Raw genomic sequence first — 17949 nt, 5'->3', positions numbered from 1 at the left:
AACATGAGCGGTTTTATAACACAAAAAGACATCAAATTTGGTATTTTTAGCATCTACCACTAAACATATGCACTACATATTGCCATCAAGATACCTGTTCTGCCACCTCATAGTCAAATTCAGTTTTCTTGTCTCCTAAACATTGCAACAAACATCATCAACATTCTGCAATCTGAGGTCTTGACTGGACAAAAAAAACGCAGATAGGTAGCATTTAAAAAATAAACAACAACCACCTAACTGGGGGCAGGAAAACTGCAACCTAAAGATGTTCCTTACTGTACAGGAAAACCAGCATGAGACCTTTTCAAGAATGGAGTCAGTTTTATTTCTGACAGCCCTTATTATGACTCACTAACTTTTTTTTCCTTAATAAGACCATAGATTGCATCACAGCAAGTGTTTCTATAACAAGCCAGAGAATTCAAAGAATCAATCAATGTCTGACAGAACTTTGCTATGTAAAGGAAAATAAGTCTAATCCTCAAATTATTCTCATGCTTTTAGATAGGAAGCGTTGCAAGATTACAGTAAGAAATATTTACTTTTTTTTTTTTTTAATACATACTATAGTCCAAGTACTGTGAATAACCTCATATAGCCCCATCTTGCATGAGTATAATTCAAATTACTGCCTGACGGGATGGCAGCTAAAGAGCAAGCAAAATTCTGGGGATAGTTAGAACACAGTTGGCACAGAAACCAGTCTCAAAGATCAGAGGAAACACTCCTCATCACTTCAGGTTTTTTTGGGACAACTATAAAGTTTTGCCAGATCCTACTGCTTGCAAGTTATGCAATGCATGTAGGAAGGCGACCTGAGAGCAGCAACAAACATTCTGTTCTGCAGGATGCTATTAATGAAACCCAAAGCCTTCCAAAGCAACTGTCTCATTTGAACAGCAAGATTACTACCTCATTTTGTCCCAAAAGCAATCCTGAAGTGCCCAATGAAAAGCAAAAACGTGCAGGGAATTCACAGTTCAGAAAGTCAGGCATGATCTCCTCGCTCCCGACTCCCCAGCACCCTACCGAATGCAAAGCTCCCGGTGTGGGCTGCTGGTGCTGGCAGACCACCCTAAGGATGAATTTGGTAAAGGACGCGAGACCATTCTAGCACTGAAACCACACAACTCGGACACAAGCACCTGCCAGCAACAAGAGGGCAGAGCACACACACACACTCACACACTCCTTCCCTTTCCCCAGCGGACTCCGTTCTGACCGCAGCCCGGTCACACACGCCCCCGGCCAGCAGCTCTGCACTTCCAGCCCCCCGGACACTGTTCGCCTTTTGTCTGCGGGCCGCCTCGCATAGACGGGCTGTGGACGCGCGGGCTCTCGGCTCGGTAACACCTGCCTCCGGGGGGAGCTGCTCCCCGCCCGGGGCAGCGGCCGGGGTGCCCCCGGGAGCCGGACTGGGGCTGCAGTGGCCGGAGGGGCCCGGCGGGACGGCGCGGCACTCACCGATGCCCAGCCCCACCACCACACGTCCCCCCAGCAGGGTCTCCTTGTCGCGGGCGGCGGCCAGCACGCCGGCCCCCGCCGTGAAGAGGCCGCTGGCCAGCAGGATGCAGGGTCGCCGGCCGCACAGCCCGTTGAGGACGCCGCCGGCCAGGGCGGAGAGGGCGGCGGCGCCCACCGTGCTGGAGACGAGCAGCTCCTGCCAGAGGGCGTCCAGGTTGAGCTCCCTCTTGAGCAGGAGCAGGGCCCCCGACACCACGCCGGTGTCGTAGCCGAAGAGGAAGCCCCCCAGGGCGGAGAAGACCGACACCACGTAGACGAAGCCGGGGGTCTCGTCCTGCTGGAACTGCCGCCGCGCCGCCCGCTCCAGCTCTCCGCCCGACGCCGCGCTGTTGAGGCTGGAGCACGACTCGGCGGCGATGAGGCTCCGCTCGCCCGCCGCCGCCGCGCCCGAGCCGGCGGACCCGTCCGCCTGCCGCCGCCGCTTCTCGCCCATCAGGTTGCTCAGGCTCCGCAGCGTGTACTCCACATTGTCGCTGGCCTTACGGGACATGGGACGGCCGCGGCGGCTCCTGCCCCGGCCGGGGGAAGGCAGCGGGCTGAGGCGGGAGGCTGCCGGGCGGCTCTGGCTACAGCGGTGGGGCGGCTACTGCCGCTGCTGGCGCCGCCTGTCCTCGCCTCGCCCCGCCCGCCCCTCTCAGGCCGCGCTCAGCCGGGTCGCATCGTCCCCCCCGCCGCCGCGCAGACTTGAGGGGAAGTTGCCGCCGCCGCTCCCAGCGCCCGGGCGGAGCTGCGGGCGGGGACAGCGGCGAGCGCGGCCCCGCGGGCGCCGGGGGGCGGGCCCGGCCGCCCCCCTCCCGCTCCGCGGTGGCAGCCACCACTGCGCATGCGTCGAAGCCGCGCCTGCGCACTGAGCGCCACGACGCCGCAGGCACCGCCCTCTCTCCCTGCTGGGAGGTGCTGGCAAGCGGTGGGGCTGGCGGCAGCTCCGGGTGGGTTTGTTACCGGATACAGGAGAAGTTCGGAGCTGATACTCGTGTTTATATCTAAAGCGGAGCACAGCGGTTTGATAATTCCGTCTTGGGGCATTTTTGTTGGGGCTTGTAACTGGGATGAGGACGAAGCTCCGGCCCGGGCAGCGCCGAGGATCTGCCCGCGGCTGCGGGACAGCGGGGCCGCCTGGTGGCGGGAGCGGCTGGCGGGAAATGCCCGATTTCCCGGGAAATCCGGGAGCCCGTACCCGCCGGTGCGCGCGGCAGGGCCCGCCGGCTGCGATGCAAAGTGTAGGGAAAAAAGAAATCACACCAAAATATTCTAATTTGTGCATTATTGCATACATAATGGCACATACTTAACAAAATTTTCTTTCTAACGTGACTGTCTTCTGTAAAGATCCTCATAATACGGCCAGCCAGCAGATGAAGAATTTCACTAATTAATTGGACCAGCTATTCTCTACCCACACCTAGTGAGCAGTACTAAGTCACAGTCACATGAATTTAACGATTGGGAGAGGGAGCAAAGTCCAAGGCGGCCAGCTGTGCACAGCCTCTGTGCTGGTTTGACTCAGAGCAAGCGGGGACCTGCTGATTCTCTGTGGTCCAGATAATACCAACTACATAAAACAGTGAGCTGTAGCTACTACAGTGAATTGTAATTCATAATGAATTATAATGGCTATGTAGTTAATCCCATTAGTGGCAGATGTGGCAGTGCCAGGTCTGAGCATGTGAGAAGCCTGAACTAGGTAAAAATTAAAACACGTTAATATTCAGTTGGTTTTAATCAAGATTTGGATGATGTGGTGTGACTGGCACAGAGCATTCCTTATTCCTGTACAGGCTGTTAAGGCCTGACCCAGCACTAGAGCAAGAATCAGTTCCAGGCTGTGGCGTCAGGAATGAAGTTCTGTTGTGCTACAAGAAACTGTCCCCCCAGGTCTGGCAGCTCCCCATGAGCCGACAGGCTTACGCTTCTACAGCACCATATGAGAGAGATCTGTCATGCTCCAGAGGTCTCCAGACTTGCACAGCACTCAATACTTTCTAAATGCAAGCCCCAAATAAAAAATGTGGGACGTAGTGCATTACACAGAAAGAAGTCACACCAAATCCCTCACCAGCCAGAAGGAATGCTTTCACAGAATATTGTCACAACAGCTGGCTGTCACAAAAACAACCTGTCTTTTTAACAACCACGTCAGAAGCTGGAGGCATTCTGTATGTTACAGTTAATAGAGACTCAGGAGAGCTGACAAAAAGGGTTTTTTCCATTGCTGGCCCAACACAATCATTCGCAGACATAATTTGTCATCAGATCACGCTGTCAAGATTATCTCTTAAAAGGATTCCCTGAAGAAACAACATAGAAGTTCAGCTGTGGGACATGTTACACTGAAGAGTGACTTCATGAGAAAGGGGGGATTTGTTTGGTTTATGTTTCGATTTTCATTACTGTGATCATCTCTCCGTAGTACTGGATTTAATGGTAAAAGCTCACTTATAAATGATTTCACATAACACAAATTGTTGTAGGTAGGATTTATAACCTAAAACAGGGCAGCCAGATCCAAAGAAGCATTTGGGTAGATTTTAGGTACCACATTATGCTTTCAAGAGATTAAATGTTTAATTGAATCACTGTTTAGGTTTGCAGCTCTGCCTCATTCTTTCTTTTGCACCATTGTTTGCCAGGTGATGTGAACTAGATCAAAGAACTCGTCCAGCTTTAAGAAATTCGATTTTTTTGTGTTTCAGCAGAGAGCAGGAATAATTACAGGATTTCACTCCTTTTATATTGTTGATACACAGCATACATCAGAAAACGTCTTCGGGAAAACTGAGTGCTTTGTGCGTGTGCTCAGAACTCCCCCAGACCTGAGCAGCCAGGGTAGCTCCTGTCCCTGTGCTGGCGCTCAGAAGCAGCTGTGATGTCTCTGTTAAGTTTAGTGGAGTCTCACAGAAGGTCAAAGCGGACCATAAACAAAGAATATGATTCAAACAGAACAGGAATTGGCTACTTATGAGAGGAACTTAAAGGACAAACCCAGAGATAAATCTTGAAGAAGACACACATAGTAACAAACAATTAAATTTGGCAAGGACTAATGGTATATAATGACCCTTGGTGATCTATGCTCATTATATAGTCATTTTAATACAAAAACACACCTCCTTGTCAAAGGCTACCCACCTCCAGGAGACCACTCCTACTCACTGAACACGCATAGAAGATTTCATGTTTACCATACCATTTAAACCAAAGACAGCAAAGCTTAGACCAATGAACTTTGAGGAGGCACAGATATGTACAAGATGTTAGGAGTGGCTAAAAGTTAAAATGTATGAACACGCAACTCGGTTTCCTTCATAGTGTGCTGGCTTTGCGAGAGATCGCCCAGCACCCTTTTCTGCACAGAACCGTCAACAAAGCAAATACCTCAACCCTGTTGGAGAATTGGTATCTGCACGCCGGGTAACGACCCCACATTTTGGGACAAGTGCCTAAATCTCCTGGGGCCGTCAGTCCAGCCCAAGTGTAGGTGCAGGTGCACAGGTGCAGCAGGTCTCCTGTGTGTCAGCCTGGTGGCTGATAGCCTCACCTGAATCACAGATTTCCTTCGGGCCAGCAGGATTTAAATCTCTTGTCTCACAAGAAAATTGTACGTTAAACTGGGGAAAAAACAAAACAAAACCAAACCAAACAAACAGGTTAAAGGAAACTGGGTTGTTGTGCAGACAAGAATGCAAGAGCCATGAGGCTAGATGGACAGTGAGGCAGAAAACAACCTGACTCTGTGGCAGAAGAAAGTCCAGCTTTGTCAGTGCTGGTTATATTCTTTACATGAAGCCATGGTTGCATTAAAAAAAGAGAATAATACAAGGAGCAAATCCCCAAACCAATAATTCTTCCCATCTCAGTCAATGCTGTGGGGGTAGGCTCGTGGGCTTTAGCCTCATGTGAGCGTTAGCAATACGGTGTGCAGCCTCTTGTATTTTAAGGCTCCTTAACTGATCTTCTGTCCTTTAGTGTTACGATGCCTTAAACTGTGATAAGCAACCTGCCCTGATACTCACGGTATTTTGCCACGAGCAGAGTTGTTATTTAAGTTGAGATATAACACTGTGCTGGGCTGAGGGAGATCCCCTGGCTGAATATGCAAAAAAGGAGCAGCAAATCCTGATTATAGGAGCAGCTTAGGTAGTGTCTGAGACCTTGGGAAAGCACCGATTTTTTTACTCACTGGTGATAGTTCACTAAGTTTCTTAAGTTTGCATGCAGTTCTCAAGGTTCAGAAACCTTTTCTCTGCACAGAGTTATACATTATCAGTGTGCCAAGGAATATGGTTAGATACCTCTGAAAAGACACAAACCCTGGTCCTGGATCACATCGGTTTGTTGAGTTTGCAAATATGTATTGGTAATATAGGGCTGGGACTATAAGGAACACCGTAGTTTAAAAAAAAAAATAAATCTATAAATAGGAATTTATATTAAAACCAAAACAAATGTGAGCTGTATATTGCCTTAAAACTCCATTTTGTTCCAGAGTCCCTCCTATTCTTGCAACGTGTTTTGGTTTCTTTGGAAAGAAGACACTTAGATAAATTCCATAATTTTCCAATCCCCATATAACTTTCCTTCCCCAGCCACTTTCAGTATCTTGACAGAGTTGTTTTGTTCACTTATCTGAATGTATCTATCCCTTAGCTCTCAAAAAATGAAATGCATTAGTTGTTTGTAATCCTTCCAGTGTTTGCTTTGGATTCTCCTTTATACGTACAGATCCCAACTGGACCCTACTCCAATAGCTCAACAAAAGTCACCCACCTCGATTGTGGGTCCCAATGTTATGTGGGACTTTATTTCCTGGCTGCCCTGGCCTGCAGGGTGGCTTTTAACTGGTTATTAACCTCCTGCCTTGATTGTCTGAATCTGTGAACTGGGGCAAGACTATTAACCTGCTCTGTAAAACCCTTCCAAATTGAACGTAACATCAGAATTTGTTAGCAAGGAACCTACCGACACCATGCGTTTAATCCTGCTGGCCAAGCGTTAAGAGCTAAACTGCTTAATGAGTAGGAAGAGTTTGCAGCATTAGCGCTGGCAGAGGGTGCGGGTGGTGGCGATGCAGACAGAAGCTGACAAAGCCGTGGGACGACGCGTTCCTTGCCTGATGGGCAGAGCTGGCAGCAGCACAGCTGTGTTAATCCCATGTAACTTCACCAAAGTCATCATGTGAGCTCACATTTTGCATAATTGCTCACTCCTGCTAAATACATGAATTCCAGCAAACACACTTCAGACCCATTGAAAATGCAATTGCAAGAAACACATGGGTTTCAAAGTTAAATTCTTATCTCTGTTTTTAAGATCTCTAGCTTTTTCATGCTTTAAAGTAGGGAGTCAGTTTTTGGCAGGAGAACAGTTTCTTTCTGCTTTTGGCTGTCATAAGAAAGTACTAACAAGATTTGACTGAAACAGAGTCTCTGGTAGAGTCAGCAGTGACGTATAAGAGCTTGAGCAAAATCAAGTGTGCCCTGGGTGGGTCTGCAGCTGCTAAACTGATTGACAGCTGTGCACTAGCCCCTGTGTGGGCTTCTGCAGGTAAGATTCAGGCAGCCCATTTCAGTGCTCTGCTTTAAAAATCAAGGCCCAGCATCTGCTGAAAGCCAGGGCTGGTGCAAAATGGAGTGGGGGAAAAAGACTTGTTATTGTACAGTTTTGAATTTTTGCATTTGTTTACTTGTAAAGATGGTTCTCCAGGTTACAATCCTTATCAAGTCACTGTTATCCTATAAAAGTTATAATTACTCAGCTACAACACCTGGCAGCATAAAAATCAAGAATTTGGCACCACACTACTCACAAGATACCAGAGAAACACTGCTCTTGATACACCGTGTCTTCAAACAAACGTCTGTCAGCACAGAGCTGTGTGTCTGTCTGCAAACAGAAACCTCCTGCAGTGCAGCAGAGGTGCCCAGAACAATAGGTCATCTCTCCGTCAGCTCAGATTCCTGGGAGCAATGGGTAACCCTCTCTTCAGACACCTATTATCTCGTGTACATGAAAGACACGCAGGAAGAAAAGAACCACGTGTAAAACCCCTTAATTCTACTGCTCACTAAACAAATTTAATTTATCAGACTCCATTTCTCTAAAAGGTAGACAGTACTGCTAAACCAAATCCTTCTACAGATTATCTAAGACCAGCACATCAGTTGTCCATCATTTAAAGCAATAAAACCAAAAAATAAATTGGAAAGGCTTTTAGGCTTATGTAGGGCTACACGCTATTCTGCATCCCTAGAAAAATAACGGCCGAGCCAGCATGAGCTCACTGGTTTTATAAGCTCTCACCTCATCAAAGTAAAACCTAACCATCAAATTAAAGCCCCAAGAAGTGGAAACCATATGTTTTAAGCAGCAGGTTAAAAGCTGGCTTTGCTGTCAGCCCTGACATTGCGTTGCCTCTGAGCAGAACACTATTACACAGAATTGCTTTATCTGAGGTTGCAAATGAAATTGGAAACAGACTGGGAAGAATTCAGTTACTGACTCATTATGGTCATACCCTCTGGATCTGACAGATGGTGACTCCATCAAAACTTGTTTGGTGTTTTTTTGGAGAGAACTGCACAATGAGGGATAAGCAAGTTTGAAAGGGAAATTGGACCACATGAATTCCCTGTGCAAAAGCAAAATATGCACAGAGAGTGACTGAAGTTGACTGATATGTGCCAGAACGTCCTCCTGGCATGTAGAAGATGAAAACCAGTGCTTTCCATGGCTGGGAAACTGGATGGAGCAGCAGCAAGCTGCGACTTTTATTTGCTTTCTTGCTTATTTCTTTCTGTATCTGTGCTTCAAAAGTCCTATTTCCACCACTGTAGGTAGACATCTTTTTAAAATCTGTTTTGTTAGCCTGGGAGTATTAAAATCTGACACATTTTTAAAATAGGTCCTCTGTGAAATGTTTTATGGAACTCCGTCTGGAAATTTTAACAAATTCCCTGACAAGCATCACACGTGTCACAGGGATATTTTCAAAGGTAACATTAAACACTCCTGAAAATGGCATTAAAAGTGACTCTTGACCCCTTCGAAGCAATCAATAGGAATATGTGCCGATATCATGGGAAGGTAAATGCCATCAGTAGGAAGTGTTGAACAGTTGTTGATATTCATCACAAAGTAATGGCACTGATTTGTGAAAAGCCCCTGTGAGTCCAGTGGGGACTCTCGCTCACACTGACACTACTGTGTGACCCTGTGTGATCTAGGAGACACTTCTGACTTGGTGTTCTAGGTGAAAAAAGAGGGGTGGCAGTTAAACTCATGGGGGTCTCTTGCTAGAGGCCTTCCAAGGTACCAGGCTGTTCTCATTAATGATGGAAAATTCACGCACCTGCTTCCCTCTGCAGCTATAAATCATATGCCTAAATAAGGCAGATTTGGTCCCACCCCATTTTTGCTTGCATTAAAAAGGCATGGATTCAAAGGCCTCTGGTACCCCCACAGTGATGCACAGTGCCTGGCAATGAGGAGGAGAGCTGCACTGCCAGGCACAGTGGTGGCAGAGACTTTGTGGGGTGGTGCACATGGCTGGAGTGAGGCCACAGATGGATATAGGATATTTAGAAATGACAGGCAGAAGAGAGCAAGTGACATCATGTTTTATGTTAAGTAGCTCTTTGACTTCACAGTGCCCCAGTATAAAACTGGAGACATGTCTGCTGAGAGTTTTTGGGTCAGGAACAGGGTGAGGAGGAACCTGGGGATGTTGTGATAGGTGTGCACTACAGACCATGAGGAGGCAGGGGCTGAGGCTTTCTGCAAAGCAGGAGTCTCCAACTTAGAGCCCTTTTCCTTGCTGGGGATTGCAGCCACCTGATTGTCTGCTGGAAGAGCAGCACAGCATCAGGCAGGCAATTCAGGAGGTTCTTAGCCTGCAATGGTGATGTTTTCCTAATATGAATGCAGGAGGGAGCCAATCACAGCCTTCTGCTTAATGATGGCTTGACCTCCAGCTGAGGGGCAGGGAAGAAGCTGGGGAGAGGGTGGTCACAGGGCACCGCTTGGGGTGCAGCAGCCACAAGGTGACAGCTGCAGAGGAGAGCCTGGAAGGTGAGCAGCAGAGTTAGGACTCATTGAGCAGACTGCCTGGCTCAGGAAATAGCCTGTGGGAAGCAGCCGTGAAGAGTCCGCAGAAGAACTAATTGTAATTGTTTTTTAAAGAGAACTTCCTGAGACCTCGTGCATGAACTATCCCCTTGCACAGGAACATAGGAAACTTCAGCTGACAGCCCATTTAGCTAAACAAGGACCATCCTAATGAACTAAAATACGAACAGGGAATATGCAGGAAGGAGAAGCGAGAGCAAAAGGCGCTGCTGAAGCACTGAGGGGTAAAACCTTGGAGGCTAAAGCCCATCTGGAACTGAAATTAATGAGTGACATAAAGGGTTGTAAGGTAAAAATATACACCTAGAGATATCACATGGGTCAGCAGATAAACGTCTCTATGAAAATGCGTGTAACAGAGGGAATAAACAAGAGGAGTTAGAGATGTGCACACACCTGCAGGGCTCTGATCTTACTGTCATCATAGAGACGCCATGGGGCATGGCTGCTGTGACTGGAGTGCTGTAGTAAAAGGATACAGGCTCTTTAGGGAGGACAGGCAGGGGAGATGAAGAGGGGGTGTCACCCTCAATGTCAGTTACCAGCTCCCTAGACTTGTACCCAAATCCTGCCTTTCTATGAGGCTGGGATGAGAGGAATGGATGGGATTTCCCTTCCACTTGGAACCTTCTTTCTCTAAGCATCACCAGCCTTTATCAACTCAGCTAGCAGCCCACCTCAGGAAAAGCATTTATTAGTGCCCTGCCAGCTTGAGGTTTCAACCTGTGCCTGAAGCCTGCAGTTGCTGGCCCAGTGCCTATGTACCTTCTTTCTTGGGGCCAATACATGGCACACAGGAGCAGATGAACTATCCCAGCAGCCAACTGTGGGTAAAGACTTGGATGCTCTTGCACCACCCCTTAGTGTGGGTGTGAGGTTCAGAGCCCCTTGCAGAGGGCAGCCCACCCAGCCTGCGGCCATGCAGCAAATCTCCCTCCCGCGCATCCGACCTGCCGTTCCCAGCCCTCCCTTGATGCTGAGAGAGGGGAAGTGACCAGCAAACTGAGAAGGCTCAAGGTTTCTGGAGCTGCTGCCATTTCTCAGGGACATGCAGCTGGAGCCAGGATTGGCTTGTCCCTCATGAAGATGGCAATGAACCAGGCTCTGACTCCTCTACAGGGATCAGCCTCACAACAAACACCTTCCCTTGACTACAGCTCACCTCCTCTGAGCCAGACGTACATTGGTCCCTGCAGACCAGGCTCTCTGCTGCTCTCCACACAGAAATGACCCCTCTGATGGTGCTGTTTCTCCTGTTCCTCCAAGTAGAACAGTTCACACAAACTGGTGTGCTGACAAGTTCTGGTTGAACAGGAAAAATTACTTCAGCACCACAGTGATCTTTCCATTTTCCCCAATAATCTTGATGCACTGTGTATATTACTTTGTGCTTTGGGGCCAACAGAGCCCCAAAACAATGTTAGGGTTTTGAGCAAACAGCAATATTAAAAAACAGATTCTGCCCTGAAAGTGTATAATTTAGACAAAACTGGAGATAGATAAAATGGAGCTGGAATATAATGCAAAGAGGGTTTGCTGTTATGTTAGCTGCACTGTCCTCCTTATTGCCCACCAGAGAAAAAGAAGGGGAAGTAGATAGGCTGTGAGATGGATTATTTTTTACAGGCATCCTGATACCTCAAATTCATTCATAAAAAGGGAGCACGGAAGAGACAGGCAGGGAACGGTAGCACCCCAAATTACACTGGAACTTTCTGTAGTACTGATGCATCAGTGCCTGCCATTTGAAATTTCTGCATCAGTTATTTGAGAGTTATGTGAAAGGACAAAAACAAAATAATTGTTATTCCTCAAATTCTCATAACTGCTTAGGAAATAGGGTTCATCAACAGAGATCAAAGGAAGTATCTGAGACTTGAGGTAAGAGAAGAGATGAGAGGATCCTCCTGGATGTGTGTAATCCCCAAGGAAAAAAATTACCAAAGAAAGAAAATAAACCTTGTAAAATAGATCATTGATTTGTTGTATGGGGGAAGATCATGAATGAGCTATGTTCTTTCCTCAGAGGTCTTACCATGAAAGCTGCCACCATCAGCCTTTTCATGATGCTGCCTAGGATCACCGCTCCTCAGACCCAGGCAAAGATGTTTGGGATTGGTACCTTGTGATGGGACCTGCTTCCATTGCCTATGTCATCAGGTATCCAGCTGGAACTCTTGGTGGTGGTACTTCCAGGTGCTGAGGTGCCTGTGTGGTTACTCTGCTGTTCTCTGGGCACCTCTGCTCACTCTCCCTTTCTTATACAACATTAAGAATTAACACCCTCTTCTGGTCTTATTTTCTAATTGCTGGTTGCCCTGGTGAGCTAGACCATTGATTTAAGGTCTCTGCTGATGAAAGGGATGGACTTCCTATTCTAAGGAGACTTTTTCCAGCTCTCTGAGAAAACAAATGAGTTTATGAGAAGCACTCAAGCAGATCTGATGCTGAGGAGCAAAACAAATATCTGCTTGAGGCCAGACTTTCCAGACTGGGGCATACTCACAGCAGGTTCATCTTCTGAGCAGCTAAGAATCTCTCACAAGTCTCTACTGAAATATTTTTCTCAACCATTTTTCCCCCCAGAAGGTTTTAATGAGTCTTTTTAGAAATCACAAAATAGACAGCTGATTTAAAGTCCTCTTTTCTCCTCAGAAATCATCACCTCCTGAGTCCAAAGCAAAGACATAGCTGGTCTTCTCAGTCCCAAGGTTGTAAGAACTGGGTATTTGGTTACTGACATGGTCAAATCAACATCTTTCTTCTATCATTTATCCTTTGGAAAATTTTACTGGCATTTTCAGGAAAAATCCAGACTGAGACAAATGACAAACTGCAGTCTAAAAAAGTTATAACTGTGCCTTATTCCCAGTGGGAAACACTGAACAGCTTTAACAGTGGCTGGCATCTGAAGAAGTGAGAGTACATCTGCACCACATGCTGCAGCCTCAGGCATCTGTACTTGAACTAGAGCAGAGTACACCTGGCTACCCCAGCACAGAGCTCTGCTTGAGCTAATTTGTCATTCAGACAGAGGTTTTATTAAAGTAGTGCTGAATATCGCACTAATGAAGCTATGTTGAACAGGTAGCCCAGGTACCACACTACTAAATATTCAGGGATTAAGTGTCTGCACTGTTATTTGGCTTATGGCCTTCAGTTTTGCTGCACTTAGTGTAAGCCAGTCAACACACTACAACTTCATACAGGCAATATAAACTATCTTCTATTAGAGCCATGCCTGAAGATGGTAACAGTTGGTCTTCAAATTTTCCTGTGCCAGGAGAATAATTTACTAATTCCTTTTGATTCAATCATGAAGAATGTTGTGTCCCCAAACTGTCTGTATTTGATGAAACAGGGTGAAAAGTTTGCATAGTAGAATGGACTACATCTGTTGAAAGCAGTGATCTTACAACAGCAAACTGCCACACCAGCTGTGTTCTGTAACATGAATTTATCTTGGGGACTGATCCTTAAAAAAAAAACCAAGAAATAAATCAACCGAGAAGTCACAATGGCTTTAAGGGATTCAACTTACACGTATAAATATTTAAAGCTTCAGATTTGCTCATATCTGCTATCCAGCAAGAGAAGAGCTCTGGGCTTTTCAGTGAAGCTTGTAAATGTTCATTAATACACTTGGATACAATAATGGGCCAAAGAAGATACTGCATTAAAGGAAAGTATTAAGATATTTTAAAAGATAGACATTCACCAAAGGAAACTAGAAATTAAAGTATCACTCTTACACTGAGAGAAAAATTATAGCAACGGCTCCTTGGGGAAGGGGTGATTGGCCCAGAGTGGGACAGCAAGGCAGGGACAGGCAGTAACATCATTGCCAGGGGTGCTGTCCCACAGGACTTGAGCAAGATGAGCAAAGCAGGTTGAATGGCGGTAATCATGGTCAGCCAAAGGTCCACAATGTCCACAGATCCTCCAGGCAAGTCCATGGCAATAAGGCAGATCCAAGGTTAAATAGGAAAATCAAGTCAACAGGTCAGGATCAGGTCCAGCAAGGCAGTAACCAGGGCAGCCAAGAGTCACTGGTGGCCAGACAAGTTTATAATAATGATGCTGATCCAAGGTGATGCCAAGAGGTCAGATGCAGGATACCTGGACATGGCTGCAACATAGCTCAGGCACACACAAGGGCAGAGCTCTAAGCTGAAATGCAGCTCCAGAGTGAAGGAGCTGGTTCTCACAGCTTTCTCACACAACTCACCTGAACACAATTAACCCAAACCAGGATTACACAGAAGCACCATGTCAGCACCAGCCTTGAGCACAGGCAGACAACCCAGGAGTGGGGAGCATGCTCAAGGGCCTGACAACAACAAGAACAAGATGGAAAAAAAAGAACTGTAACTGGCCTGTTTTATGCCCTATTTGTCATATATTCCCAAATATAGCTGTAAAAAGAACTGCTGAAATATCCTTCAGATGAGACTCAAAGTGCCAGGACCAAGAGAGGAGGAAGCAGCAAGTAAAGTGGAGACAGTTTTTGTAATTGAAGTGCACATTCCTTTAATTGCAGCACGTGATACGCTTTCTCTAACTGAAGTCAGCTGATGAAGGTACCAATTATGTTCTCTGGGGTGGCCTGAATGCATTCTTGCTGTTATGATCTGGTGCCTGAACCCATCTGTTGGTCTAAAATCTATAACTGAAGTTCCTCTGACCAGTGGTTTTAAATTTACCACTTTTTATTATTGAACAAGACTATGTCTCAATGTAAGTCAATCTCTTCTGGGATCGGCTTTACCTGAACAAAATGCTAGAGGCCAAATATAAACCTAATTATCCTCCAGCATTCCAGGCTACTAAAACAAATACAAAAGTGTGTCAGCAGTTTTATCAGCTAAGTTCTAGAAGCTGTTTCATAAGAGGTTTTGAACATGGAAACTGCTATAGATCCTGTGTGCTGCCATCCATTGCATCTACAGCTTGGAAAACAGCAACACCAATTTGAATAAAAGTGGTTATGAAGTTTTGACTGTAAGAGTTAATGTTAAATTAACTCTTAATGTTACATTAATGTTAAGAGTTATATCTTTCTGTCTAATAATGTTGATACTAAAGTACTACTAATCCTTAACAACAACATATTTCTTCCTGGTTCAGTAGAAGAATGTGGTGCCACAGCTGCTATTTTGATATTAACATCTGTCCATGCCTTATGGGGATTTTGACTTTAAAAAGAAAACTAACTAAGCGTATGCCAGCTAATGAAATTTATAGAATATTAGTGAATGAAAAAACTTTAAAGCTGATCGGAAATTGCAACATATGAAGAATGAAAAGTGTCAGGTGAAGTAGTTAGCTAAAAGAAATGCCATGGAATTCTGAAATGCTATTTACACATAATTAATTTGGAATGCAAAGCCCCGAGACTTTCAAGTCATGGATGGTTAACACACGTCATGTGCAGGTGTGGTAGGTACACTGAGCATCCTTAGTTTCAGAAGTCACAGACAAATGCCAGATAGACAACTCCACTCTCCCAGGCTTCCTTGCACAGAGCAGTCAAAGGACTTTTTACACAGGATGGAATAAAATATTTTCTTTAGAAAGCTGCCTGATCTCATTTTCAAGGCCTGCCAGCCAATTCACCTCACCTGTGGAAATCCCCATCTATCAGATTGCAGCTGCCAGCTGGAAACCTCACCTACAAGCTATTATGCTTTTGTCTAAAACACTGAGATGTTTGTCACTTCTCATTCCCACATCTAAGCATTTATACAACATAAATCACTTTCAAAGCTTAAGAGATTGTATTTCTTAAATTTCATATTAGAAGACTTATTTTACAGCTTTTTACTTTTTTTTCTGGCTTTAATCATGGGCAATGACACAGCTTTCAGTCAATGCACATGGATATATTTCTTCATGTATAGATGTTTCTCCACCACTTACATTTCTGACTCAAGGTGACATAGGAATTAAAGCACTGAAAATATGCTGGGAGTCAGTATACCCAAGAAGTTGTGGATTGGTATGTAGTTATAACAAACTTTTAAAATATTATTTAACTGTGAAGTAAAGTAGTTAAGACATACCCTAAATAGGTATTCTGGAGCATCTATCCAGCAGTTTGAATGTCCTGTTGAAAAAGCAATGTGCTCATGACACTGAATATCACACCATCATGACCAATAAGAGGTACCTGACTGTAAATCCGTCTCTTGTGTGCTTCACTTAATCATTTGAAACAATTATTTTGAATAAAAGAGTAAAAAAATAATCAATTGGGTTCAAAGGCAACATTTTTGTTACCAGGAATCAGCACTAATATTTGAAGCCTTGAACCTCTACCACCACAACTGACAGCCTTCAAAACTATTAATAGCTGTGCTAACAACCAGCCAGCAGCTCAGTATAGAGCTCCAGCTGCTTCCAGGAGCCTGGAGTGAGGCAGCTCAGAACAGCGCCCAAGGGCACAGACTCAGGACCTATTTCTAAATTTGGCTTGGCTTTGGGGGTAAAAAGGATATACTATGCCTATAACCTCTACCGTTTGCCTTAAAGAAGACCTCTTCCACACAGTATCCTTCTCCTTCGCCTCATTCAGTACAGCTGCTGCGGCTGGTAGGCTGGGAACAAGGCATGTTGAGCACTTGTGTGAAATGGAGCATTCCTGTGCAGTTGCTAAAATTATCATGAGGACTGAAAGAGAGTGGAAATAGCAATTAACAGCTTATAGCTCCCCAAATGCTGATCAGAATTGTGTGTGACGCAGAAGAGGCACTGCTGAAGCCCAGTGCATCTCCCCTGCTGAACATCAAAACCCTGTTATAAACTGAAGAGTTATGACAGCTTCTTAAAGATAAGGCAGCAACAGCCCTTAGAACTTAAATCTATTGCGATACCAGTCTTCCCATCTTCACTCCTCTTCCTCTGCATTCCTTAATAAATGGCTTAAAACGTTCAGTGCTTGAACATACAAAGCATTGCATTTACACTGAAGTCACTGGGATTATCCTCCTGTCCAGCCAGCACTTCAGCAAAGACTCCTCAGTAATAAACACTCAGACATCAGAGAACTCTACTCACAGAATACAAACAAAAGCACCTTCACGGTGCATAAACCCTCTTCCTAACCTCCTAAAGGAGATTTTACAACATGTTCTGAAGGCACGGAGATCTGGCTTTTGCAAACAAGATAAAGAATCTATTTCAAATCATAGGGCTCTGCTGTTGTTCAATCCCTTTTATAGCAGGTAATTTCTAACTCACTACTTTCAAGCGTGGTTTATCAAACATCTCAAACAAGGTGATTTCACAGAGAAACACTCTCTGTCTTGTTTACATTCTCTCCAGTTATTTGGAGCCAGCACTTTGCTGAACTTACAGTTCACACATTTGTTAACCTTGCCCAGCTTCCCAAAGACGGCTACTAGTGACAATTAGTCCTTGTCAGCCTCAAGCGTAGACCCAACACCTACCATGCATGCCGATGCTCCCTTGTGCCTTTGTAGACATTTCCACCATCTGCACAGGGCTCACAAAACAAACACCGCCCACATCACATAGCTACGAAAATGCCTCAGGAAGAAAAACAGGCTCTCAAGTAACACATCTGCAGTTTGTGAATAGTGACCAACACTAATAGAAACAGCAGGTACAAAAGAAAAGCCTTGTTTCTTCTCCCATTTTCAACATAATGTTTTTCTTCCAGGGAGAAAGTACCAACAAGAAAACTCTGCAAAGATTGCTTGCTCTTAAGTATGCCACACAAGATATGGATTGCCCATTTCACCCCAAAATAGTACACTGCTTTCTAATTGCCTCACCTTCTGAACACTGGGAACCCAGAGAAACAGAGGCAACAAGGTACCTGTGCCGTAAGTCCCAGCCACCTGGAAACGCAGGAAGACTTGCTGGTGAGGGCAGCCCATGAAGGTCTTACAGGAGCCAGTGCTTTATCTCCTCCAGGCAAATGTCCCATGGAAGCATTTATGAGGACACATGCAGTACATCAGCCAGGCATCTTCATCCCAGGGCCTGGATGCTCCTGCATGCTTCTCCTTCACAGTGTGTCTTCCAAGACCCAGTACTGTCTGGTCTTCTGCCATTTGCCGTATTAATGAGCAAATTTGTGTGCAAAGGATCTTGTGAAAGCAAAGGCTGGGTTTGATACGGGGCTGGAAATGTCTGTGCAAAGAAGGGTTATTGTTCCAGTGAATGCTAATGTACATACTGCCCTGCCAGCACAGCCTCGTGTGCCTGCTCCGTGAAGGAACTACTGTCACCCCATCCAGGTGTGCTGTAGCCTGGCATCATGAGCTACAACCT

The 17949-nt window shown here is 45.6% G+C and overlaps 1 protein-coding gene across 1 annotated transcript in view; it reads right to left on the bottom strand.

The window, feature by feature from the left end:
* The window catches only part of SLC2A13 (solute carrier family 2 member 13), a gene marked incomplete at both ends in the record, with an annotated part of 148271 nt that extends 146254 nt beyond the window's left edge, over positions 1-2017 (bottom strand). The window contains one exon of the mRNA XM_080359507.1: positions 1468-2017. Within this exon, the coding sequence (XP_080215633.1) occupies positions 1468-2017 (550 nt within the window). The remainder of the gene's footprint in view (positions 1-1467) is intronic.
* Positions 2018-17949: the final 15932 nt, after the last annotated feature.

The sequence above is a fragment of the Nesoenas mayeri genome (assembly GCF_963082525.1).
Source record: "Nesoenas mayeri genome assembly, chromosome: 1".
NCBI lineage: Eukaryota > Metazoa > Chordata > Aves > Columbiformes > Columbidae > Nesoenas > Nesoenas mayeri.
Note: the sequence above shows the minus strand (reverse complement) of the source record. Positions and strands in the feature narration are given on the sequence as shown.